Here is a 27708-nt window from a genome sequence, read left to right on the forward strand (position 1 = left end):
ATTTCCTTCCTCCTGTACAAGGTTTGGATCAATATTTTAAGCGAATAAGACAAGAAAAAGCAACATATTAATTTTTTAACTTATCATAAATTTTCGAAAAAAACGCGAAACATTTTCAATCGATCAAAGTTCATTCCAACAAAGCAAACAAAGCGATTAACTTTCATTCTTCTTGACCTGAAACGAACAGGGAAAGGATTAAATTAATTAACTGGGCAAATCGAAGGCAAGAAAGCAGGCAAATTTCAAGACAAAATAGTTGAATTAACTTTAACAAAGCATTACATAATACAGTGCTGTAAATAACGATGGTTAGACAGGATGTTTCACGATACAATACAATACAATACAATACAATACAATACAATACAATACAATACCATACAATGCAATTCAATTCAATAAAATACAATTCAATTCAATAAAATACAATACATTTAAAATAATATAATATAATATAATATAATATAATATAATATAATATAATATAATATAATATAATATAATATAATATAATATAATATAATATAATATAATATAATATAATATAATATAATATAATATAATATAATATAATATAATATAAACCTTATATAATATAAACCTTATATAATATAAACCTAATATGATATAAACATAATATGATATAAACATAATAGAAAATAATAAAGCATAATATAACACAATTTAATATAAAGCTCACCTTATAGTTATTGGTCTGTCCTACTCCAAGGGCGCCATGGTGGAGCTTGCTAAAACACATAAAAATTGTCACTAGATACCGCTACGACAATTGAAAAACGTAGGCACAGGTTGTAGAACTTAATTAACGGAAACTTTTAACCCTTAATCAGTCATTTGTTGTGGTAAAAAGTAAAATTGTAGAGAGTATTTTACCATCATTTGGGGCGGATGAATCGGGAATTCAACGTTGTGCGCTGGGCCAATGTGAACCATGCCTTTCGTATGTCTGTTCGGTACCATGCCATTTGTCATCAGGGGTGGTGCGTGCCAGAGATGTGGGGGATGTGAATGTACGATTTCAACGTTATTTGACGACACAAACGCGTTGCTCATCGGTGCAACGACTGGGTTTAAACCTGCTTTCGTCTTGTTTGCCTCATTCATATTTCGGTTGATAAACTTCTGTGTACTTTTCATCAGCTTCTTACGTGCGTCCTAGAAGAAGCAAAGTGAATTCGTTGAATGGAAACTAAGGGAGCGATGGGGGTTCAGTCAGTCCTGCCCTGAAAAAGTGGGAATACGAGCATGCATCTAACCGTGATAAGACCAGTTAAATTCTTTGAATGGAAACATCTGCCCCCACAGAAGTGCACCTAACGTTGTTATCAGCTCTCTCCTTCTCTGTATAAGCCCTCTTCTTCTCTCTTAAAATGCCTTGAGAAATTTTTGGTAACACTTTACACGAATGGATAAAAATGAATAATGTATTAGAGAAGAACAAAGTGAGTGAATACCAAATCTGAAACTAAAGAAACGAACACAAATGGAAGTTGTGCTACAAATCTAGACAGTGTGCTACAAATCTAGACAGAGAGCCTGGGCAGAAATTTTATTTTACACCGTAGGTTAATCAAAGGTAATTTGAATCGAAACTTTGGACTACATTTGAAGATTCTTCTTCAGTTGAACATAGTAGGCTAAGAAAACATAGGAAATATTGGTTTTATCGCTATTCAAGTTGAATGTTTAGAATAAAACCCTTACCCTAAATCAAAAATTAGTGGGAAACTACAAAAAAGGACAGCTTGAAAGAAACAGCCTCAAGGAACAAGCGTTTGTTTTCAAACAATTAAGTTCCAATCAAGACAGCACAAACAAAACCAAACCAAAAGTTAAAAACTTCAGTACTAAAAATATAAGATAACGACTTTCTAATTACCGAAGGCAATCCGATGTCGGCGTAATCCTGCTCACTCATTATCATCAACGCTTCCAAATCGATTTCATTTTTCTGCAAAAGCAAAAATATTTCACAAATTTGATTACTTGAATGAAACGGTTCTCAGTCTAAAGAAACCGACAAAATCAAGAAACTAATTCCAGCCTATGTTGCTAATAAGAAACTAATAAGTTACTTTGAGATTTTGCCTAAAAAGCTTTCTATTGCACCTTCTAGTTCGCTTGCACTTTCTATTGAAAAACTATCCTGCAGTGGTAACAACATAAATAGCATTTGATATGACTCTGCGCTTGCAATTGCAAAAGAATTTCAACTAATAACTTTCTGCACTGGCTAGCCTTCACCTAGATAGGACCAAATGTCGCAAGGAAAACCGAGGAAATGTTTTCAATTCTCATGCAGTCGACTCTGGTTATAGGCACTCCGCATTGAAGTCACACTACCATTTACAGCCACAAAGAATTTAGTCCCAAATATACAAAACTATTCAACTTAAAATCATTTGCAGCGATAAATAATTTTCAAACAGAAATTTGGGATGACCATAACCAGAGTCCACTGTAATTTGTTGAGGTCTTTTCTTGTTTGGTCTGAAAAAATTAATGAAGTAACAAGAAGCTATAAAACGAACCTGAAAGTTCGACAGAAAATCCGAAAGAGCTAGTCTTTCTAAGACTGACTGTAGATTGTCATTTTGTCCAATATCAATGACGTCATCTTCAGCTTCATTTGTTGGCGATGATTGGTTGCTTCCCCCAGTTACGCTGTTCGATTTTGACCAATCAGAGTTATGCTGAGAAACAGGTACCGACCATCCACCGGACGAGGGAACTGGACTTTTGAAGCCAAAACCCCAAACGTTGTTAGTGTCAGCGTCTACAAAAAGATAATTTTTGAATCGTATTTGATTGAAAGAAGCAAAAATCAATCAAAAAACCAAATAAAGCTTTTAAGCAGGGTGAGACCAATTAACTCAATAGTGCATCATGAAATACCTCTAAATCTGCAAAATCAGTTAAAGGTATTACAAATTGGCTGAGATATGGCAACAAGAGCACATGATTTTCCCAAATCAAACCTCTGTAATTTGGTCTCTATTCAAAATTTTATGAACCAAGCCAAAAGAAAACCAATGCGCTAAAAACTTCAAATCTTTCATTGGCCATATCTCAAATATAACCTATTTTGTTGATTTTATAACTGATTGAGATAAAACATTTCAAACGACTTTTCACTTTCAGCAGTATTTCAACAAGTTTTTTCAAGACGTTCCACTTTTCAGTCAGATCCAGAAAAGTCTTAAACCAACTACTGAAATACCATAGAGAAAAAAGAATGGTCATAGATGAAGGTCAAAAGGGAATGCCATCAGGACCTCCCCAGAAAATAACAATGAAACACATCGAGCACATCAAGTCTCCAAACAGTGAACAAGAAATTCTTCAAACATCTCCTTCTGCAGTCAAAGTAAGCAACCCCTAAAGAATAGACACCTCCAAAGAATTGTGGACACCTCCACTGACCTCATAACTCTCCACTTAAAGGTGGGTTTCATTATATATAAATGGCATCGATTCATTATATATCAAAGTAAGCAACCCCTAAAGAATAGACACCTCCCAAGCATTGTGGACACCTCCACTGACCTCATAACTCTCCACTTAAAGGTGGGTTTCATTATATATAAATGGCATCGAACTATGATACATTAATCGTACCTTGCTGAAAGGCAGAAACTCTGTGTAGACTCGGAATAGTACTTGGTGCACCACGCTTATGAGCTCGCTCTGTGCCAATAGGATTGAGATGCGGTCTGTCTTCATTCGTAGAACCTGGCGAAGGGGATGCAGAATCTGAGGGGGATGGTGACAAGGAAGGCGTCGGCGAGGTTGCTTGTGCGATGGCTGTTGTTGAAGCGAGACTCTGCGAAATAATTGTCGACTGGGTACTTTTCACGGGCTGGGACTTGATTGCAACTGGCAAAGAGCCTTGTGACATCCCAGTAGTTGTGATGACGTCATCTAAATCATTATTCAAATCCGGCTCGTTCCAAATCATTGGGCTTCGTACCTGTGTGGCGACTTGGGAGAAAAAGCTGTTTAACGAAGAGCTCGGTTGCGACGACAAAGAGTGGTTACTGCTTGCATGTGTGACTCGCTGGGTGCTTGGACTCGGGGTTGTTTTCGTGCTTTGGGTTGTTTGGGTTGTTTCCTTGGTAACGATAGTTTTGGGAGGACGGTTACTGCCGATTGGTCTAGGAAGAGTTTTCGATGACGTAACATTCGATGGCTTAGCGATGCTTGTTGTTTTACCGGGTGTTGGTGGTTTGAATTCTGAGGCAGTTGATTGGAGATTGAGGTTTCTCTTGCAGGGTATATTTTGAGGTGGGGACGACGGTATGGCGGAAACGGCCGCCCATCCGGGTGATTCTGTTTTTGTGGTACTCGCCGTTGTCATGATCGCCATTGCCATTCTTGGCGGCAGTTTATGCATACTCTGGGTTGCGCTTCTGTTGATCGATTTCACTGTAATTGTGGAAGTAACAACAGGACCGGTAGACGGTTTTGTTGACTGCTGGTAGGTCGTAGACAGGGGAGATGACTTCAGTGGTGTAACTGAGGCTGTGTTTTTTGTTGGGGTCGAGTTCAAGGTGCAAGCTGGAGGAGATAGCTTTTGGATGTGATTAATCGAACATGTTTCAAATTTTCTCGTCCTGGCTGGAAGTATCTCACTGACGTCTCTTTCTGGGTTTTTGATGAGTGCGTCTATATAGTTGTAAGCTTGCTTGGTTGCCAATTGAGAACCCCTTTTGAATGAAATAGTCAAATCATATAAAAGGAAAGTATAACGAGAATAAAAATTTTTCATTAATAAATTTACAGAGAAATTCACTTTTGACATACAAAATGCCTTTAAGTCTTTTAGTTATTTCCCTAAACAGTGAAAATGTTACCAGATAGTGATTCAATAAGACCTTGTACATTAGATTAGCTTTCTATATAGCATTGATGAATTCCTGTAAGAAAACAGGGTATTTCGGTAACTTGTACTATACTATACTTTGAATTATAATCCTGCACCAAAGGCCAGCATGCTATTGCTTATCAGGGTGAGAAGGGGCGGAGGAAGGAGCGGAGGAAGGAGCGGAGGAAGGGGCGGAGGAAGGGGCAGAGGAAGGGGCAGAGGAAGGGGCGGAGAAAGAGGCGGATAAAGGGGCAAAGGAAGGGACGGAGGAAGGGGCGGAGGAAGGGGTGGAGGAAGGGGCGGAGGAAGGGATGGAGGAAGGGACGGAGGAAGGGGCAGGGCTAAACCAATGTAAATAATTCTTCCTATGAAAAACCCCCTTGTACTTGGAAAAAGTATGTCGTCACAGTCTCCCAGACTCCTAGACTAGTCAACGATGAGTATTCTTCAGAACCACTTACTTGATTGTGACCATGCAATCACCATTTGGCTTTTTTCTGTTTGTGTCGATGTCAATATGCGCTCCAGTAGACTCTCGAATAGAGTTCACATTGCAACCCCCTCTGCCAATCACTCGGCTAATCAATGACGCTGGAATTTGAATCTTCTTCGACCTAAAACAATATCAAATAAAGTTTTTAAAAAGATTTCTCCTAATGCTTAGCTTTATCTGCTTTAGAGCCTAGTTTCGATAGACCATCTCGGAGTTCGCAGAGCCATGACTCAATAGGGCAAAAGACGCAAAAATACAATGGCGGCCTATATCATCGAGAGTTGTAAATTCTTCTGTTGCTCAAACCAGGGCCATCGCTAATCAATGAAAATCAGTTTTTCATTGTAAAAGTACTTTCCTCTATTTTAAAGAAGCTTATGGATAACATCATGTCCACTGAAACATGCCATGCCTTTACTTAACATTTCTATGACAAACCAAACACAACAAACCTTCTTGTAACTTCCTTCCATCCATCCTCTATCCGTTTATTCTTTTTAGGACTTGTATTTCCAGAGCTAAAGCTCCCCCCAGTGGTGGAGAAGGAGACAATAGCACACTGGGCCGCAGCGGTCGCCATCGTAGCAGCCACCTCTGAACTAATGGAGCGAGAATCTGCCGGCCTGGTAGCTTTGAAACTGGACATGATAGATGTTGCGACAGCCTTGGTGATTTCGGCCACTGTTGACGCAATCAGGGTTTCAAGAGGCCTGCGAGTAAAAAAATCATGTTATACTACCGCAGTATTGGTAGTTTTTATATTTTGAAATGCAAACAGGATGTTCGGTTCCGAACAGTAAAGAAAAGGGTTGCCTTAACCGCTCTCTCTTGTTACAATCTCTGCAAAATTTTATGGCCTACTTCTGTACGAAGATACGAAATGAAGTGTTGATTTAGAGAGCTAGACTCTTGTGGTCAAGCTGAAAAAAACGCAAAGAAAATCAAGGATTGGGTAAAACTCGCATCATTTACCACGTTCTCACCCATATTAGCACAATAGCCCTAATATTCAGTAGCTATGTCTTCATCCTAACCCCTTGAAACGTTTATGGTAGTATAATAGCGGTATCGTCTCTTCTAAACATATCACAGAAAATCAACCCAATGTAACAAGAAAAGGTAACATGCTAAAAAAGGCTTGGTGCGGTGTTTACCTAGTGCTGGTAACAGCAGATATAGCCGAGGTAATAACAACGGAATTCAAATAATCTTGCGATGTAAGTTTTTGGTTCTCGTTTTGCGATTCCTTGACTCTTGATCGTCCCAACTTCTCTTTCTTAGGACTGTCTTTAGACTTAACTTCTTCTCTTGCTGGTTTTTCCTCTGAAATTGAAATCATTATAATTCCTTAAAAAAGAGCTCAAAAATAAGGCAATTTTACACTAAATAACAAAATGTTTACGATCTTATGACCTACGGTGTCTTATGACCTACGGTGAAGCGGGAAATTCATCGCAAAAATGGCTGGGAAAGATTCTCGATAACAGTATATGAAAGAAACAGGTATCATCCTTATAACATAAAGACCTAATATTAAAAATCCTCCCAAAATTTTTCCTACAAACGCACAAACAGGATTGGCTAGAACAAAAAAGCGGATGTATAAACCAGATTGGCGTTGTAAGGGCAAGGGATACTTTTAAATAATTTCAGAGAGACAACGACATTAATCCCACAAATATTTCTGCTTTAATTTCATTAACAAGTAATGACAAAACACACCATTTTGCTCGATTGTCTCCTTTTCCTCTTTGGCTATATCTTCTCTAAATTCATCATTAATCAAATCGTGGTTTTCATCGATGTTCACATGATCATTGCCCTGATCTTCCAACCCTGCTTTCTTTCTCTTCTTCATTTTCTTCTTGTCTCTCTTTTTCGCCAATGCTACTTTCCGCCTCTCCTCTCGTTCCTTTTCATGGTCGATTTCTTCCAACAATATCGAGGCGTACTTATTCGCCTCCGCAGCTTGCCTGTCCTTAGCGCTTATAATAATGTCCATACATTCTTGTAATTTCTTCAACAAGTCCTGGAAAGAAAAACAACAAAGGCTGGAAATTCATTCACAGTTAGAAAAAGAACAAGCAGGTCTCCCGTTTACAATAAAAAAGAAGTTTATAATTACGTACTAAAATATACAAATTCAAAATGATTGCATAACTATGAATAATTAAACCATAAAACACCCCTCAAACTATAAAAGAACTATACATTTATAATAAATATAACGATAGGAATATAATCAATAATACTGTTTTAGAACCGAGGTTTTTGGCCACTCAATTGCCTCTCACAGTATGGTTTTGCAAGAAAACTCCATAACACGTGTGTTCTATTTTGCTTCTGAGATTAACATTTTAGTGTCGTGAAAAAGTGGCGGTCAAGCTACTAACGATTCTAGGAAAGTTAATCATAATAACTGTAGCTACAAAATCAAACCAGGCCTAGATTGTACTATTTGTTTAGGAGTCATCTGTGAGTACTGGCTTTTCTGGACTCTGCGATACGTACAAACGAAAAGGGGCAGTTTTAAACTAGCCATGAATCAACTTGTATCAACAAGGATAAAACGACAAACCAGTTTTACGACTTGTTACTTGATTCAGTTTGAATTATATTCAGTCTAATATATACATCAGTGAAAATCCAACCTTGTCAGAAACAGTCTGCATAAATCTCTTACAATCAGAATCGGCTGGGAACTGCTTTGCGTGTTTAACAAGCCATTTAACGACCTTGACATGACCCTTCCGAAACGCTGCCATTAAGCAGGAAATGCCACGGTTGTCCTGACTGTCCAAATCTGCACCTTTCTTGGCGAGTAGCTGCAACACCTCCAAATGGCCACCTGCGTTAGACAGAAAGACCTGTAGATGTTCTCCGTGTAAAAACATTAACTATATGGGGGTTATCTTTCAAGCAACTTGTTCTCGGAGTATAATTATAACAGAACAAGAACCAAACATTTTAAAAACTTGAAAGATGATCTTTTTAATTGTGTCAATTGTAAATTGTGGTTTGCAAGCCTTCGAAAACTTTCGTCAATGATACATTTATGTGTTCAAATAAGCAATACAGACAAAAGAATCTCATTTAATTAGAAGGGTGAAATTAATCTTTAAATAGCCTCCTACAATCTTTAACCTTGTATCAATGATAAAAATGTGAAATAAAATACTGCAAATAAATTCATTACAGACTTTGTTGGCAGATTCCTGTTTGCAGACGAAGAGTCAAAGTTATACTCACCATTTGCAGCTAGCCACGGAGGTGAACAACCCTTCTTACTTTTCACATCAACAAATGCTCTATTCACCAACAGAAGTTCAACAAACTTGTAATGCCCCTTGTCAGCTGCGATGGTTAGCGCGGTGTCACGTGACGATGGCACAGGCGGTGCATTTATGTCTGCTCCACGCCCGATCAACACAGAGCCAACCTCGACATAGCCACCCGATGCAGCTTCCATTAGCGGCGTTAAACCAGTCTGGAATACAATTCAACAACGGATTAGGAAAAGATATTAATATGAAGCATATTCATTTGAAAAGAATACAACAGTCTGCAGGTGAACAGAGATTCAGAGAGAAATATACCTTTGCCCGATGCTCTACGTTGGCATTGCGATCGAGTAAAAGTGCCACTACTTCATGTCTTCCTTGAAAACACGCCAATGTCAGCGCGGTGTTGCGATTCGTTTCGATCTGCAAAGAAAACGCCAACAGTGAAAACAAAAAAACAGTTAGGGGATGTTGATAATGTGTTTGTTATTTCTAACAACCAATTTGCAGATCAAATTTCATTTTAGGTTATATTATAATACAACAAAGATCAAAGTTATATGTGATGGATTTGAGAGGCAACGTTGATCCAAGGTACCTTGGCAAAATTACAATAAGAATTCAATGACGTAATTGAGCAGCAAGGACCAACCCCATTCACCCACGTGGTAGCGTACATACTTGCATATTCATCTCGTAAGACCAGAATGTTTTATGTTTTCACACACAGTAGACTATTATCTGTGGTAAATTATTCAAAGAAACACTTTCAGTTGTATTCGTTGGTACAGCTGTTATTATAATTACTACCAAACAGTGTAGTATGACAGAGGGAGAACTGCATCACACAAAGACGCACCTGTGCATTGACATCACTGCCCATATCGAGAAGAAGCTTGACGGCTGCCACGTGACCGTTCATTGCAGCAAGCATTAGTGGAGAAATCCCAAGTTTACTTCCGGTTCTAAGAAAATACAAAATTGAAACAGTAGAATAAAAACATTCGCAAGTATAACCTTCTTCTTTAGTACTTAAAATGGATTTAAAAACTGTTCAAAAAAGAGGTCTAGGAAGGGTATTCTCGTGCTATTTTCAAAACAGTGTTTTTTGTTTTTTCACCACCATGTAACCTTTGAAAATGTAAATATGATTGAAAAAAGTTGAGTTAGTATGAAATTCAATAAAAAAAACCTCCAAACCATGAAACCGCATTATAACACTGAGAGTTCGTATCTAGATCGATTATTGGCAGAGAAATGTCGCTAAAACATTAATTAACGTTAAAACGATAAAACTAGAGGCTTATGATCAGTTAAAACAAAAAATTTGCAAATATGACGGATGTGGTGAATCAGGATACTGGGGTTACATTGGTGATAGCCCCTTTACCCCATGAAAACTATGATAAGTTGAGCTCAACAAAAACCTACCTTGAGTTGATTTCGGCACCTTTTTGCAACAAAACTTTGATGATGCCAACATAACCTCCGGACGCAGCAAGGCTGAGTGGGGTGTAGTCAGAAACGTTTCGGTGCTCGTAAATGGCTTCCCGTTCGAGGAGAAGGTCAACAACTTCCTGGCGGCCGCTTGAGCAGGCTAACGACAAAGCAGTATCCTTTGTTCGATCAGATTGGGCTTCAATGTCACTTCCACTGTCAAGTAGGATTCGACACGTGCTTGCATGACCTGCAGTGGCAGCTAATATCAGCGGAGTACAGCCTAGGAAAGGAATGGGAGAATGCAATTGAGATGACTTTTCCTCGTGATCTGGCAAACTGTAATGTCTGCTTAAAGACTTACAATTGGAATATAGCCACAAGCTTGACTACAGCAAAATTTCAAGGTTTTTTGGGAAACGCAGTTCAACTTACAAAGAAAAAAGTAAATGCTAAAAAGACTCTGGCGTCTGTTACTGATCAATATATTTCTAATGAATAAGCCTGAAAATACAGATTAAAAGTAAGGGACTTCTTGTCAAAACTGGCTCCGCCAATGCGGATGCAACGCAACTGACAGGTCCTAACAAAATCACAGTGACAGCACTTTTTGCTACCAGTTCACTAACTCTTTTTTGGCTAGACAACGAAAATAACAAGCATAGAACTAAAGAATACAAGGCTCTTGTCAATACCTTTCTTGTCTCGGTGTTCAATGTCACTGCCTTTAGCGATCAAAAGCTGGACTAAATCGTCATGACCCCCTGCACATGCAATTGTAAGCGCTGTATCATGGTTACTTTCTGTCTGCTGGTTCAAGAAAACAGGTGGAGGTAACGGGGGTGAAACGGGCGAGTGAGACAGCGCCTGCACTTGAGGTGGTGGACTGCATTCGCCAACTGGGTCTAAAACAGAAATCAGAAACATAATTTTATGACAATATGATACACAACAATATGAAAATGTTGTAGATTAACTACATTGGAGGATCTACTTTAAAATATCCACCAGATATGTTATCATTTAGCAAGTATCTACCCTGACATACTGCTTTATTTTGAAATACACAGCTCTGTATCTGAGTATACAGCTTTATTTAGTGCAGGTTTACAAGAGAATAGAGTAAATACCACGGGTGTATGTGTCCCTACCTTCTCTTGTCATTGTTGCCAGCGTGTCATGTAATGGCCTTGCTGGCTCCGCTACTAACACACCGTCTTCTTGACCAACATTTGTCTGAAATGGTGAGGAAGGAATTGCGATTTCTCCAAGGTTCACAAGTTCTAAATTGTGCGACGCTGCGAAGTTTTGCAAGGCACTTAGATGCTGAACACTGTCGGTCAACCTGTGTATCATCGAAATAGCATCCTCAGTTTGGACACCTGTTGAGGTCACAGGGCGGCCAGACGTAGTTGCACCAGCCGTGTTCGGCATTGCAGATGATAGATGTTGCGTTAAACCGATAGGGATTTCAGACGATGACAGCATGCTGGCCACACTAGGGTCGATCACTGGGAAGTTGACAGTCGCTGCTATGCCGAGGTTTTCAGCTACAGTTGCCGAAGTGGAAACGACCGCATCAGCGTTGTTTAGAGAGCTGACTGATGCAGAAAAGGAGAGTGCTTGCGCTAAGGATTGCAGATCAGCCGGTGTTAAGTTGGTAAGCGGTAAGGGTGATGAAGGCAGGGAAACAGGAATGTTAGGCACAATGAATTCAGAGCCAGAAGAGACACTGCCCACAGAGGCATCCATGCCGACGAATTGTTGGCCCGCAAAGGACGTTGGGATACCAGCAAAAGGGTGGTTATTAATCGAGCTTGGCTGTACAACTGAGGGGGGAGGACTCATCATGGCGCAATTAGCACCTAGGTTGCACGTATGAGGGAAGCAGTCTTTGACCGGGGGTAGATGCTTGCAGTCGTGGCCACACTCTTGATACTGTAATCGCTGCTGATGCTTTTGATGTTGACATGACGGTAATTGGTGCATGGCTATAGTGCTTTCGTTAGGAGAGCCAACAGGGGTATTGAAGCCGGATTGTAATGGGCTATCTATCAGATTTAATCGCAAAGGCGTTTCCATAAGGAGCAAAGCAACACCAGTGTGGCCGCCCTTTGCAGCTTCAATTAGCATGCTGGAATTGTCCTGCAACAGACAGAAATTAATTTAGCCTAAATAATGGAGAAAATTCTATCAGATAAAAGATATCCATGGTGGTATATACACTTGTACAGCGTGTACAGCTCTGCAAAAACAATATCGAGCACCTTATGACAGACAGGTAAACAGTAGTTTCAGATAGTGGCATATAGCTAAATATCTGATGAAATATGCATCAATGTTCCCCTGAAGTCAAGATAAAACCATTTAAATGAAATTCACTTGCAACCGGCAAAAACTCCTAAAGATCGATGATACTTTGATTCCTGTGTTCTGATTTTTCATAGTGATTGAGTATGATTTAAAAAGATTACCCAGGAATGCAGGGCAAGAATTATTACAAGGATTACAAGCGATTCGTGATTTCTAACTAAAAGTGACGATTATTCAGAACCTTTAAACTCTACACTCTGGTGCCTAATAGCATTGGAGCTCATTACATACGGGGTCGGGTGTAATATATCAAATGGGTGACTGTACAAATAATGGTATCCGCAGGTGCTAAAAACAAGGTAGAACGAGGAATACAGCTCAAGGAGACTCTTTTCACACAAACATTCGATTATAGGTACGCATTTTCTATGGTCATGTCAGTCTCAATATGTTTATTTCTTACACTGCATAGGCAAAGAAAAGAAGGAGGGTTATAATTAAGTGAAATGGGTGGTTTCAAAAAAAGAATTCAAGCCGTCTATTTCTAATCAGTAACTAGAAAGTAGAGTGATTAACGATTACAATGATTAACGACATCCTAGCATTGCTAAAAGTAATCGTGAATATCTGATCATATATCACTAATCAATGATTACCTTCAATTTTTGGCAAGGGTCAGCTCCATAGGCAAGCAGCAACTGAACAACCTCAGTGTGGCCGCCAGCACATGCTAGTGAAAGGACGCTGTGGTCCTTAGCTGACGTAACTCCATTCACGTTAGCGCCTGCGTAGAGGAGCAAAATATTAAATAATGTAGTACCAGGATAAGGCAGCCGGGAAGAGGAAAAACTCACCAGTTTACAGAGAGTCGGTAATCTTTCAACGTGTCTGGCTTTTTCTGTCCTTTGTTTGTCGGTACTGAATAGTTTTCGTTAACTTAGATTTTACTGTTCACCGCAGTTGATAAAATATGCTCAACAAATTAATTCATTGAAAAATGATCGGCTTTCAAAAAACCAATAACATCATTTCATCTGTTGTCTTGATGAGTTGGAAGAGTGGCAGACGAAAAGCTTTTTATGTCTGTAAAAGTCTGTTTTATTCAAAACTATTTTTACATCCTGCACCGCCAAAAAGCTGTTTCTCTTAAAAATTTCAAAATCATAACAAAAAATTTCACATTTTACGACTAATTCTTTAAACAATATTTTATATTTCATAGAAAATAAAAATAAAAATTATGAATTTAAACCTTTTCTGATCAAAAATTCGACAGTTTCTTTGTAGCCAGCTCTAGCTGCTTTCATCAGTGGGGTCCTCCCACCTTCGGATTCGTGTTCCTAAAAAATAATTTCGTTTACCCAACATATATTGCTACTTTCATGGATAAATTTATGCACAAAAGCAGACAAAAAGAATGCAACATTGGGTCAGGAGTTGACAATCCAGGGTACTGCAAAACAGCCCTTTTATTCAATGAAAGGGTTGTGTAAGGCAAATAAATTTATTCTAAAATAGTTTTGTATCGAAGTATGAAAACTAATGTTTACTGTCATGCAGACATGAATACTGAGATGAAAAGACTGTTAATCACAAACTGACAAATTGACACGATGGCTGAATGCTACCCTAAGATCAATCTACCCTAAATTATTTAAAACACAAAGAAAAGTTCTGCTCTTTCTCGGTTGTATTCCTATTTCTAGCATAGCATTGCAAGTAAATTCAGGATTCGGTGAAATTAAATCAACTTAGAATATCTGACACTTCATCATAAATAGTTCCCTCCTTCTTTGCACGTCAACTTCGAGCTGGAGGGCCGAAGAAGAACTTTTTGGACTTGGGAACCAAAGACCAAAATGTCATAATACACAACGTCGGCGTAAAAACCAGGGTATCAAGATCTTAGGGAGCCTAGTCCCCCTTAATAGTTTGATCCAGTAGACTCAATTCAGATGAAAAAAAGGCCTAGAAGGCTAAAACTGTTAACAAAATCTTGAGGTTCTTCTAGGGTGAGGCTTGTGGTTTTGCTACAGGGCTGCCCTGTTGAAATGAACGAGGATCATAATCGCCACAATTGTGGATAAACATTTGGATCATGACCCCCAGTTCATCCTTGCCCCCTGGTTCAAAATTGTAACAGCGCACTTACCAGTTCAGCTCCATAGTCCAACAGGACTTCAGCAACACCGGTGTGCCCGTTCTCGCAGGCATAGGTCAAAGCAGTGTCTCCAGTGGCAGTGGCAGCATCAACTTTCGCACCTGCAGATAAAAGTGATATACAAGTCAAAACCGCTTCCTGTTGGAGCAATGGCGTTAGATGCTGGAAAATTAGCCTTTATAGGAAACAATAACGATTGTTGTGATACTAAAAAATTCGTTGCTGCTTGTCTCTTTGGCCGCGTTTTTGGCTACTGGGTGGCTATGTTTATCAAGCAACAAAACCCAGTCTCCTTCTACGCCTAGTAGATAACTACTCAAAAGAGGGTTTCGAACTAATTGCCCAGCAGCCTGATTTAATGGAGCCTAAAAAGGAAATGTGACAGTTTGGATATTGAAAACGAATAGAGATGAGACAGAATAAAAGCTTACATAGGTATGTAAAATTACCTACGTTGCCTTGTCGGAAATTTCTAAGTTTGGGGCCTAAATCTATCAAAGTTACTATTGACAAAGACATGTCAACCAACCAGAAACAGGTTGAACCTAGTTCTTGTTGAGCAAATGCAATATACTGGATTTGTGTGAAGAACAATTGTTGATGATTGACTGCATTCATTTTAGTAAGGGTCAGAAATGATCTAGGTATTAACAGACTTGACTGCAAAAGTTTGAACAGTAACAACAGTGACAAAAAGAAGGATAACATTTTCATCGTAGCGGATATATTTGTACGTTGATAGTGTTCGCAGTTTCTCGCTTACAATCTTGGTGTCCCTAGCAGTAATAAATCTATGTTGATAGCTTTAAAAATATTAGTGTGTCTAGGGCAGGTACAATGCAAAGGATATTACTGTCCACACATTATGCAGGAAAAGTGAACGGGCACATGTCAAATTATGGACAAACTCAAAAAGGGAAAGAGCACCTTTTTCTAAGAGAAATTTGACCAGATCAACATGTCCTTCTGTCGCTGCTTCCATCAAAGGAGTAGAGGCACCAAGCTCAATATCGGCACCTACCAAAACAAATTCATATATTAATGACGTGTGACATTTTATGGATATCAATGCATCATTTGAGAAGCAGTATGCATAGCTATCATCTTTCTTGTTCTCTTCGAAACAAAGTTGATTTAAAAATTTGTCAAAATTTGGGGACATTTCCACACTGTTTCTAAGTTCGAACAACTAAATATTTTCTAGGATAGGATAAGAACCCTTTCCGGAAAATATCTTAACAGACGCCTTAGCTATTGCCACTTTCCCTGAACTTTTACTTTTGTTATATCTCCCTTCGAAGGCCTCTTCAATTTGAGAGCAGTTTGTAGCGACATTTGCTTTGAAAACTTTCCGAAATGATAACAAGAAGAATTAAAAAAGAAAAAACGCAGACGGTGATAGAAAAATCAAAGATTGTAGCAAAGACAACGTATTTCAATTTTATAAAATGTGATGTTATTTAGACCACAGAAAAGGTACAAACCTGCTTCGAGTAGAAATGACACGACTTCCTTGAAGCCTCCACAACAAGCAAGTGTCAAGGCAGTTTCTTGAGTCTCTTCTGTTTGTGCATTAATGTTGCAAGCTGCAAGAAATATGTATAAAAGCTATAAGGCACATTGAATACCAGGTAAACAATGAATGACTTTTCTCAAATCTAGTATGCAAACAGCAGTGGGCATTTAATTTCGTTGGTTATTCTAAAAAGAAGCCTATAGGATAGGCCATTTTTGAGCAATAATGAGCTTCGAACATTTCGAGAGACACATGCATTAAAAAACAATTAAAAACGATACATTCTGTTATTTCTATAAGCTTTTCTTGTAAATATTTGTAGAGAAATCTTGCTAGTTTTTTTTGCAATCTAATGGCTTCTTTGTTCCAGGTTCCCTTTTAGAGCAGCTTTCAGTCTTTCTATTTTAAGGGTTCACCTTCTTTTTAAGGGTTCACCTTCTTTTTAAGGGTTCACCTTCTTTTTAAGGGTTCACCTTCTTATTAAGGTGGAAAAATCACTTACCATGCTCGAGAAGCAGAGCAACCATTGGCAAGTATCCCTCTCTTGCAGCTTCCATCAGTGGGGTGTACCTATTGTTGGAGTAAAAAGACAATAGCAAGGAAAATAATACATGTGCTAGAACGGGCAAGGGGCGCTTGCAGCTTCCATCAGTGGGGTGTACCTATTGTTGGAGTAAAAAGACAATAGCAAGGAAAACAATACATGTGCTAGAACGGGCAAGGGGCGCTTAGGAAATTCGAATAATCTCAATATACATTTCAGTAGTAAGATCAACAAATTTATGTCACCAAACAGCATAGTATAATTAGAGTTAAGTGCTCCTCCGTTCTACGGCTAACAAGCCAAAACGATGAGAAGGGCGTGGCGTGTGGCAAAGGTGTAGTTACTGAAATGTTCTTGTTCAGACTTTTTTCAGAGTCAACAGCCGCGCAGGCTGCCACTTTTCAGGATCTCAGCAATACTGGTTAAAAAAATGCACAAATTTTCAGCTTTCCCTGTTTCTTTACTCTGCTAAAATTTGTGGAACATCGGTATCTCATTGAAACAAAGGGGATAACCTTTGCAAACACAATAAACTTGATTACCCTTCATCATTGACTTCTTCGAGATTTGCTCCATGTTGAATCAACAAATGCGCTAGGTCGACATGACTACCGCAAGCAGCAAGAGTCAACGGTGATTCGAAGCTGTCAGCTGGCATGTTTACCTGCGGAGCAGACAATGAATCAAAATACAAGGAAAAGTTATCAATCTAGAGCTCTAATTCTTAAGTTTTCACATAAAGATTGATCAATAGTTGAGATAGGGCGCAATGGCTCCGAACTCTATGCTTATTCTTAGGACAATGTTTCCAGAGCTGGGATTTCATGGACCGGCTATCAAAACAGCTTCAAAACATTTAAGAATGGGTGCAACTTCAAATTTTTGTAAACAAAATCAGCTGCTGAATATGATTACCCTGACATGGCATAAGGCAATATGGGTATTGAATAAAGCTGGACCATTTGCCTTTAGTAAACAACTTCTAATGGCCCAGTAAGGATACAAATGAAACGATTTGAGAAAGGGGATGTAAGGTTTGTGCTAACATAAATAGAATCATCCAGCAGCCATTTCAAAATAGAAGAAAGTACTACCAAGATGAATCAAAAGCAATATTTTTCACGAGATGAAAGTAAATTAAAACTATTATGTGGAACTTCGATGCTAAGGACATGATAAGTTCACGTCAGTTGTAGAGAGGTGCCTGGAAGTGAATTCTACAAAGCTTCGGCCGCCTAAAAACTATGGCACAAAATTATTTGTTCGAATTTCTTGGAGGAAAAGTTCGTTAGAAGGAGTGCTTGGTACAAAGAGACGTCTGTTACATGGAGGAGTGCGGTACTGGGGGGTGTCCATTTCTTGGAGGTGCCCGTCAAAGTGTGTTTAAATGAGGTACAAAAATAGGTATACCTGTGCACCATGCTCCAAGAGTAACTTTGCAACTTCCACATGACCGTCCTACAAACGTGACAAAACAAAATTCAGTTTTCATATGCTGCTGATAAAAAGATCCAGGGTGCTAAAAACTTCTACAACCTTGCCTCTGACATTGATACTTGCAAAAGTATGATGGGAAAAGTGTTACTTTCTAAATAGTCAAAATCCTTTTTTCAATTGCTGTATGACCACAGCCTAATGTTAGCTTACTTCAGGGGCGACTTCAGACCTTTGCCCTTGTTTACCAATGTTTTAGACAAGGTCCCTTATTGAAACTTCTATCAATCTAAAAACACTGCTAGCTTTTGCGACTTAAATCAACTTCTTCTTACATAATTATAACGTAGATAGCTATGATCTCCTCAACAGTGTAAATGCGATATTGTTGCCTTATGGTGTGATAAATCTTTCAAAAGAAGATCTGCTAAAAATCATCCTCTATGGCCATAAAGAATTACCACTCGAATCAAATTCGAAAATTCTCGCTGCAACGCTAAAATATATTCAGGCCTCTAAACGTTTTGAATAAGTTGGTGATACAAACAACATATTTCCCCACTCCTCTCCTCTTTCTAGAAATAGTTTCTATTTCTTCTTTTCGTTCTTTTTGCATCTTTAAATTGTAGTTAATTTAGTTTTATATGTTGAATGTAAATTACCACAGGGTTGCTATATATTCCCATGCTCCCCGTGGTAATGTCTGGTAAATTTGTGTATGCTTTGTAAAAATTTTATGTAAATATAAAAAACTTCTTCTGCTTTTTCCAAGGTCCTATGTCGCCCATCACCCCGCTGTGCATAAAACCCCTTCATGACGTACCATCGATGCTTCCATTAAAGCTGTGTGCATTTCGTCAGTCTTGTGCTCCTGATCAGCTCCCCGCTCAAGCAGAAATCGAACCATGTCCACATGACCTGAGAAAATTAAATTTTACGCATTTGTGACTGGCGTTGGAGCAAGCAGAAAACCGTGATAAAGAGAAATAAAGATCTACAAGCTTGGAACTTCATATCCAACTTTGGCACTCCAGTGCGTGCAAGAATAACAGAGAGGGTCTATATTTTTGCGTTATGTGTACGCTCAATTTGATTATGTGTGCGCTAATCAAGTGACCACGTTTAAGCTCTGTCAGCTCTGTCTATACTACATCGAACTTTACACAAGTAAAAAGGAATCTTCATTGAGTTCGTTTCTCAGTAGTGTGTGACGAAGCCGTTTGTTAGGCGAGGATTGCCAACTGGACTTAAGAACCTCTGTGTAGTGCGTTTAGCAAATCCAGGAGAGGTATTGGCCAATTTTAAATTTGACGAAATTCATCGTAATTGAATTCAATTGCAAACAGCTATTGAAAGTAACAACAATGCCCGATTTGATGTGACATCCTTGTCAATGACGTAACAGTGGTCACCACGATCACCACAAAATTACATTACTAACACGAAGAGTTTATAATTTTACCCAATAAATGACAAAATTTGGTGAAATTCGCTATTTAAAGGCCATAATAAGCTGGAATCATTCCTATGGTTGGAATCATGGAAATTTCTGGTTGGAAGACTAAATAAGATTTTGAAAATCACAACCATACCTTTATACGCGGCTAGCGTTAAGGCGCTTTCCTTGAAATCGCTCGAGTGGGTGTTTATACCAGCCCCTTTGTCCAGCAACAATTTTGCGACTCCGATATGGCCGCCACTGGCAGCCTCCATGAGCGGTGTATGGCCATTCTCGTTTTGGTGTTCGAGATCAGCTGAGTTATCCAAAAGTACACTGACGACATCCTCGTATCCACCACAAGATGCATAGTGTAGAGCTGTGTTTCCTACCAAGAAATCAGGAGAAGCTTTACAAAAGGGCTTTACAATAACTCTAGTTTTTTCACATGCGGCAGAAGAGTACCGATGTCACAAAAATATATTTTTAAAACTTTGAACTTTTACCATATATCTCAAAATAGCGAATTTTGAATCATTTTATGGCCATATCTAACTGATTTTGCTTGTCGAGACCTATTTTTTGCTGTTCTTTCAGATTATGTGGTCAAAATTAAGAAGTTCTACAAATTGATTATTGATGACGTCAAACTTAGGTACACCATTGGTTTAAGGTTTACTAGACAAAATGAGGTAACATTACTGCTTCTAATGAGTTTTTTATCCAAAGATCAAGTGTCTACCGGAAAACCTGTGCAAGCTCAGATATATAAACAAACCCAAAGCAATATACTATATTGTTCTTCTTGTCACTACTATCTTGCTCTTGTCTCTGGCAGCAATTATCTAAGTACACACTACCAACACTGTACAAAATAGTCATTTTTAGAGCTACTAAGAGTTATGGTAAAGAAAGAAGTTTCAGAAAATGCATTAGAATGACAACGGTCCAGATAGGTGTTTTCAAGGATACAGTTGTCTCCAATTCAGAGTAAACCAAGATCTTCAACCCTGAACACCTTTGTTGAAAGACAAGCCAAAACATGTGAAGGGTAGTAGACATATAGTACAAGCCCTTTCAAATTTGAGATTTCTGGACGTTGATAGCAGAAATATTCCATTAAGCCAAAATTGGCCTGGAACAGGGAAATTGGTGCAAACTATCAAACCTATTAGTTCAGGACCATAGTCTGGCCATTTTCCCTCTTTTTGTAAATACAACATAAAAAAATCTTAAAATTTCTTTCACTTATCAGCTTTTATAAACTCACCTGAAGAAGACTGTGCATTGATGTTAGCGTGATTTTGCAACAGCAACCGCACAATATCACCAAATCCACCACTAGCAGCCTCCATTAGGGGCGTGCAATCTCCTTTACTCCCTCGGTCCTCAACATTTGCGTTCATTGCCAAAAGAACTTGAACCAACTCAAAATAGCCTACAAAGATATAAAAGTAACAATTAGATTTATTGACCATATAAAGAGAAAAGACCATCTTGATTCATGAGAAAAGCCAAACAGAACCAACCTAAACTGGGATTCAGTTCTTCTGAATGGTAACTGGAGAAGAACAAACTAAATCAATTAAGGAAGCCGCAGTTTCATGCAATTAGCAAAAACTTTACTAAAAGATTATATCATTCTAACAAAAAAGATAACTATAAAAAATATAAGCCTAGTTCGTAGATAACACAGGTATCTGTTCAAGGGCTATGGTAATTCAAGACTTGACAGAACTGTATTTGCTAAAACACCTACACATCAAATACCAACAAATTGACTTCTAGATAACCTCTGAAGAAATCTCTAAAGCAATATACTTTGGCCCAGCCTATACATACCTGCAGAGCAAGCTAGCGACAGCAAACTTTCTCCTTCATCGGTTGGTTCATGGACACTTCTTCCTTCATCAAGTAACTTGCGAACGGCGGCAATGTCTCCTTCGATACATGCTTCAACTAAACTTCTTGTACCTGATGTACAATATACTAGGTTATAGTCTGCTGTTAAGATAGTGTAGTGAGGTTAAGTCCAACATACAATAATTAGGGCATTTACAACAGTGTATTACTCGCATCTAGATTAGAAAGAAACTGAACCGAAATGAATTCCCCGCATTTTAGCCAAATAGATACGGCTTTTAAAGACAATCTTCCCTGATATAAGAAATTTAATCAAAATCGACAAAAACATAGATCCTTATATAGTATTTGAAAAATCAAAACTCCAATTGATAAGAATGGCTTCACAAAGTAAGACACAAACGAAGCAACTCGTTAGAAAAACTGATAAAAGACAAGGAAATAAACAGTTCTTGAGCAAAGGGAAGCTTAAAAGTCCTACCTTGATCATGGATGTGATTAGGAGCTGGAACTCCAGCCTGTGATCGCATTCTTGTAAGGGCAGCAGCAGCTTCATCCAGAGCACTGCTTACAGATGATGTTAGCCTCCTTAGAACCTCTGGGTCGGTGAACGCTTTCCCATCTGCAGCAACACCTTGGGGGAAAAGAAAAAAAAGATGTCATAAAATATTGCTAGATGTAATTCTTTCAAATTAGAGTGCTACAGCAAACTGGAATGTTTCTGTTGCAAGCAGTGTGATGTGTCTGGAGATTAAAGCGTAACTGACCATAGATGAAGCTTAAATGAAACAATAAAGAAAGAGTTCAAACCAAGACCTATAGCAACAAGCAACAAAAAAATTTTAGCTGCTTGATAGATAACTGTATCTAAGAACAGAGTTACATACTTAATTAAAATTATTGTTTGCTGGTCTGTCATTATGGGGTGGATGCCATAAAGACAGAGCTGTACACACTTTGGTGTAAAGAGCAAGATGTTTGTAAGTTTCAACTCAAAGCTTAATACTTAGTAGGATCATCACCTGGTGTATAATGACGGATCAAACAATAGCCTGGTGATCTCATTAAGCGTGAAACTAGGAGCTGCAAATTAGAACCATCCTGTTCTATACACCAAAAGGAGGTGATAACCTGTTTTAATATTATTTTCAAATGAATAATAAGCATCTTTAGAGATTATCAGCTTCTATGTTTTGCATATTCAAAGAACAAAATATGCCAAAGGGAATGGAATATAAGCTGATAAAAAATTTTAATTGAAACATCTCATTTTTAACAGCTAAATTCAAATAAAACCTGATAACTTGCTCATGACCTAATAAACTAGCCATTTAGCTGATTTACTGATTTGCTTGACCTGTAGGCATTAGAGAGTTAGGAAGCACATGACTAAAACAGCTTATCATAAGCTTACCTTCACTGCAAATCATAGATAAGACATATGTTTTAAATAGAGTCAAGAAAATTAGAGATATGATAAAAACTTGTAAGGTTATTATCTCATGATATGTAAGCATCACATTCATATTTTTATTACTACTTACAAAGAAGCTTGTGTACCTCAGTGAAATAAGTTGTGGGTTAGAGTACAGTGTATTAAAAAATATTGCAAACAGCATACCTGCAACTTCCAATAATGCTTCTAGTCGTGCCTGTGTTTCAGGTGCAACAAGGGTTAGGTTTGATAAATCTCTGTTTATCTCTTCATCATCTGACAAAAGCAGTCGGCAGGTTGATGCTAAGTCTTGCTTTTTCCCAGATATCAAGCAATCAATCTGCATAGAAAAATTGCCATTGGTAAAATAAAATTCCATACACATTTACTCTATAACATCTCATATCTTTTGTATTGAAAATTTCATGAGTGAAACAAATACTAGATAAGTGTTCTTGTCCAAGACTTGCTGTACCCAGTTTGAAAATTATATTTAAGATAACTCAAATTTGTTTTGTAGCTAGTCAGTTATGTTGATCTAGACCTTTGTCAGTTTTAAATCAAATATTGAATAACTTTTTAAAAAATCTAAAAGAAACAGTTTTTATTACTTTATCTCAGAGGGGAACAGAAAGTTTTATCTTCTTGACCACTGCCTAGTAAATCTACTGATAAAAATCATATTCACTCATTTACAAGTAAACTATTTGGTATTAGAAGGGGTTATGATCCATCCAATTTGTGTCCTCATGTTCTGTGATCACTTTCAAAAACACACAAAATAAAACCGTTTAGTCAAAATACTTTAAGTACAATTTTCACTAAATCAAATAAATTTCTCTGCAAATATTTACTGGCTTGCCAGTTACGATTCTTTGCAGTTAAAAGAAGAAAAAAGTTCCTTCATATTTTTTCAAACCACTTTTAGATTCAACCATGTAAGCTTTTTACCCAATTTATTTTTATTTAACCCATGAAACACTAAAGATCTGAGTATTGAGAAAAAAATTATAAAAATTAACTTTTCATGATATTACTTACATGATACACCCCTAAGCTGTTTTAGGCGTGTGATGGAGTGCTATTGGTGTTTTGTCTATTTCTACAAATGCTTAATTACATAGTATATTGAGCCTTCTTAGAACCCCATTCTTAAGTCATTTCTTCAGTTCTCACACAACTTTAGCAATTAAATCCTTGGTGGCAAAACGATAAAGGAAAGGTAAGGATATTGCCAGAGATCTTTACTAAATTTGATGCTGGAAGTATTTTAGATGCAGTTACTGGCAATCCCTCTTGCCACCAACAATGGTGGCAGTCTTCATGAAACCCTCAAAAAAAGTTAAAATTTTGACCCCAACTTTCAATTTTGTCTCATCAAAAGGTATATGAAAATACTTTTAAAAATCGTACGATCTGAGAGCGGTGCGATTTGAAAATGGCACGACTTGAAAACGGCACAAAACATTTCAGTACAACCGCTTGAAACAGAACAATTCTACTGTAGATTTCTCTCTCTTTGAATCTAAAGCGCTATCTTTCTGTTTCCAAGTGTAATGATAATATAATAATGATAATACATTTTTTACTGTTAGTCTGACAATAGTGTGAACACTAATAAACACTAACATGAAGCAATTGCATTATGAAAACTAAGACTAAAAGATTGCATTATGGAAGTTATTGACTGCAAGCGTTACAGGGGCATTGATTTTTGAAATAACAATCTTTTATAAGAACTTTCAACTGACTTGCATTTTTTGATGATTTTATTTTATTTGCACAAGAATTCCAAATCTTTGGACCCAAAAACCCTTGAAAATTTCATGCCTTTGCCACAACATGCCGTTTTTCAAATGTTTCCCCTTTCATTTAAAAATGATACAACATTGAATAATTTGTGGAAGAACAGGACATCCTCGTCAGACAAATATGCCATATTGCACAAGCCCTTCTGGGGAGGGTTGTTTAGGGTTGCGTCACTCCGTTTATTTTTAACATAGCTGGTGGTAGCAACTGGTACTGAAATCAGTGGCGTAAAAGAATAGTGCACAGAAAGCGAGCTTTCCAGCAAGGGGCCATTAGCAAAGGCTTCCAAAAAAAACAGCAGCTCCTTAGAATGATGGATGCCTGACCATCTGATATTTCGCACACAACTTGCTTCAAATTTTTGATACCTATTTCTTATTGTCATGGACCTAAATAGTAAAGCCTTAAAATGCCATTGTTGCCCCATTTCTGGAATATGGCGAGCTCTTTTGTGACCCCTTTACATTACTTGCTGAAGACACCCAATTTATGAGAATAGATCATATATCAACTTCATTAACCAATCGAAAAAGGTATTTTAGAAACATGTGCATGCTAACGCAGGTCTATGATAAAAAATTTGTTCTGTCCTGACTACTACTAGCCCTGATGCTATGGTCATTTGGTACGTGTTTGATTGCATTCAAGTGTCATCACAACAGCTCTTCAAAATGATTAAGTTGACCCAGTAAAGTGGACAAGACTGGTAAAACACATCAAAATAAAAAACAAAACAATTTCTTATTGATTTGTTACCTGTTTAGTTTCCAGCGCTTTGGTTAAAAAACGAACAAACGATTTCAAAAATAGGCGTGCTATTAAACACACTCCTCGGTGTGGGGAGGCATGTACCAGTGCCTGCAAGTGTGATCGCATGCCTTTCCTGGGAAGGCCTGTTTAATCAATCAACTTTCAAAAACACTACAGCACCTGAAATGCCCGTTATAAGAGAATTAATTACAAGGCTTATGCCATAAATTTACAGAGGAAATACCATTCTAGAATTCATTAAGACTTTTGAAAAAGTGCCTTTTTTTCTGAGAAATGATATCAATTCCTATTTTTACCTTTCAAACTCTGAAATGTTTCTGACTTCCCTGAGTGGAGGGGCCATAAATTAGGAAATATTCGACTACGGATTATTAGCAAAGCAATTCAATCTCTGCCTCTACTTTGATGCAGCCTCTAATCAAGTCTTAGGAAAAAATAATAACAAAATATTTCATTCTTTGCAAAATAAATAATCATTAACAGTGTTCAGATTTTTAGACTCTTTGATACCATTTTCCTTCTAAGTGGAAAATTTTCTGCATACCTCTGGTGATTATATGACGTTATACTCTAAGGAGTGTTGGATGAAAATAACTTTGCATTTAAAGCTTGAATATAATGGAAACATAGCTATGACGTTATCATGAAGGCATTTTATGAGTAGCATTTAAGTATCATTATATAGCATGTGGATAGGCCAACTATGAAATCAGCTAAACCAGTAACATTTAAAAGCAAGAGAAGTTGCCCTTGATCAAGCAGATTTCCTTTCATAGCTTGCTGTCTTTGCCCACAATCTGTAAGTAGCCAAGCTCTTCATATTTTAATACATTAAGATTTTATTGGTACAAATTGTGCTATTGTGAGGGGGGGAGAAATAATATCTCTTGCATCATCAATTGGTGGACCTGGGCTGGCACTTACACCAGTTTCCATTCTAGAAGTCTTATTAAAAATATTAGGTATTATTGAAAAATGTCTGCAGCTCTTCTGTTAATCAATGAGTTAATGTCAATTACTAAGAAAATTCTGTCAATTATTGGCTCTTGAAAAATACATTTCTGTTTAAAAGCTGGGTTTTTTGACGAGGCGATTATATCAGAACGTTTTAGGGATAAGAGAAAGGTCTGGAAGAAACGCGTCGCAAAATACTGTTGTATGTCATATTCCCAAAGACCACGAGTGTAAACCAGGTCCCGACAACGTATTTTTGAACAACTGAATGGTGCAGTCTTGTGAATAATTACGAAAGGACACTGAGCACAGCTTACCAATACAAAGCGGTCTTCCTTGCGTGATTGATAATTTTCATTACGGGAAAATTGGACTGAAAAATTTAGAACACCTTCAACGCAGAATGGTGCCTAGTGTGGATAGCAGATATAAATCGGGGCTACCAAAGTCACGAGAAAAAGACAAAATAACCTAAGAAATGTCCATCATGATAATCCGTAGCAACCTTCTTTTAATTTTCACTAGAAACATTAAGTGATTTCGAGTATTAACTGTATACACAATGAATTGCTTTTAACATTCTTGGCCCACGGTTCGTTTGACAAATTCTGTAATCTTCGTTTGTCTGCCAACTTAAAAAATCTTAACTTGAACGACCCGACGGTAATACTTTAGAATAAACCTATATTGCTTCCCAACTAAATCATTTCATTCTTATCTAAAGCTGACGGAAAAGGCTGTTTGAAAAATTGTTCATGGCATTAAGAACAAGCAACACCTTCCTCAAACACATGACACTGAGTGACGGAGGACTGGCTGCCTGGTTAGGCTAGCCACCTTAAGAAATGCATATAAAAGTTTGCAAAACTGCATAAAATAGCATCATGAAATCAAAAATAATTCAAATCACAAATAATACCCCTGAATGTTCTCCTTCATCTTCACTTAGATCATCACTTTCTTCAGATGAGCTCGAAATGCTCGGGCTAGTAGCGGATATCTGCGCCATGTTCCTGAGTTGCGAGCTCAGGCGACTCAATGCCAACTTATTTCTCAGCTTTTCATCTTGTTCTGTGTTATCCATCGTCACGATTCGATTAAATACGACCTCAAGTAATATTTATTAATAACACAGCAAGCCTGATTTATCTTTCGATGCCGTTTTGGGTCTTCATAAGAGTTAATAATATCTCAGGCCCATGACCCTCCATCTTTCTGCTTCGCTTTCCACAGACAAAATGAATCGGTAATTCTGTGCTTTAGCGCGGGTTGCCGCGGGGCTGCGCAGGCCAATACCGTAGCCTTTACAAGGGAGGTAAACACAAATTATCAAATCTCTAATAAAGTATATTACGCTGTAAGTGAAAGATG

General features: G+C 37.9%; 1 protein-coding gene across 1 annotated transcript; it reads right to left on the reverse strand.

Annotated features, from left to right (window-relative positions):
- Positions 1–67: 67 nt before the first annotated feature.
- LOC135696733 (ankyrin repeat domain-containing protein 17) lies at positions 68–27581 on the reverse strand. Its single transcript, XM_065216226.2, has 32 exons — positions 27257–27581; positions 22990–23143; positions 21850–22002; positions 21348–21479; positions 20776–20943; positions 19660–19893; positions 18891–18985; positions 18044–18091; positions 17176–17297; positions 16592–16659; positions 16058–16159; positions 15501–15590; positions 14565–14674; positions 13665–13752; positions 13069–13196; positions 11251–12244; positions 10795–11004; positions 10094–10382; positions 9522–9627; positions 8978–9085; positions 8631–8868; positions 8033–8229; positions 7104–7410; positions 6536–6704; positions 5834–6091; positions 5350–5502; positions 3643–4730; positions 2556–2800; positions 1904–1975; positions 898–1179; positions 704–752; positions 68–177 (listed from the first exon to the last, which is right to left on the reverse strand). Exons 1-31 carry the CDS (start codon positions 27419–27421, stop codon positions 711–713), a joined length of 6615 nt encoding a protein of 2204 aa, XP_065072298.2. The 5' UTR covers positions 27422–27581; the 3' UTR covers positions 68–177; positions 704–710.
- Between the last annotated feature and the right edge of the window lie 127 nt (positions 27582–27708).

The sequence above is a fragment of the Rhopilema esculentum genome, chromosome 17, assembly GCF_057945365.1.
Source record: "Rhopilema esculentum isolate cy_ngs chromosome 17, ASM5794536v1, whole genome shotgun sequence".
NCBI classification, from domain to species: Eukaryota; Metazoa; Cnidaria; class Scyphozoa; order Rhizostomeae; family Rhizostomatidae; genus Rhopilema; species Rhopilema esculentum.

Excerpts from the sequence above, each read along its gene's own strand:
- LOC135696733 (XM_065216226.2), bottom strand. The coding sequence starts at position 27,421 with ATGGATAACACAGAACAAGATGAAAAGCTGAGAAATAAGTTGGCATTG. Across the intron at positions 22,003-22,989 it reads AGCATTATTGGAAGTTGCAG|GTGTTGCTGCAGATGGGAAA; the intron begins GTATGCTGTTTG and ends TTTTCCCCCAAG. Across the intron at positions 10,383-10,794 it reads TGAACACCGAGACAAGAAAG|GCTGTACTCCGCTGATATTA; the intron begins GTATTGACAAGA and ends TTCCTTTCCTAG.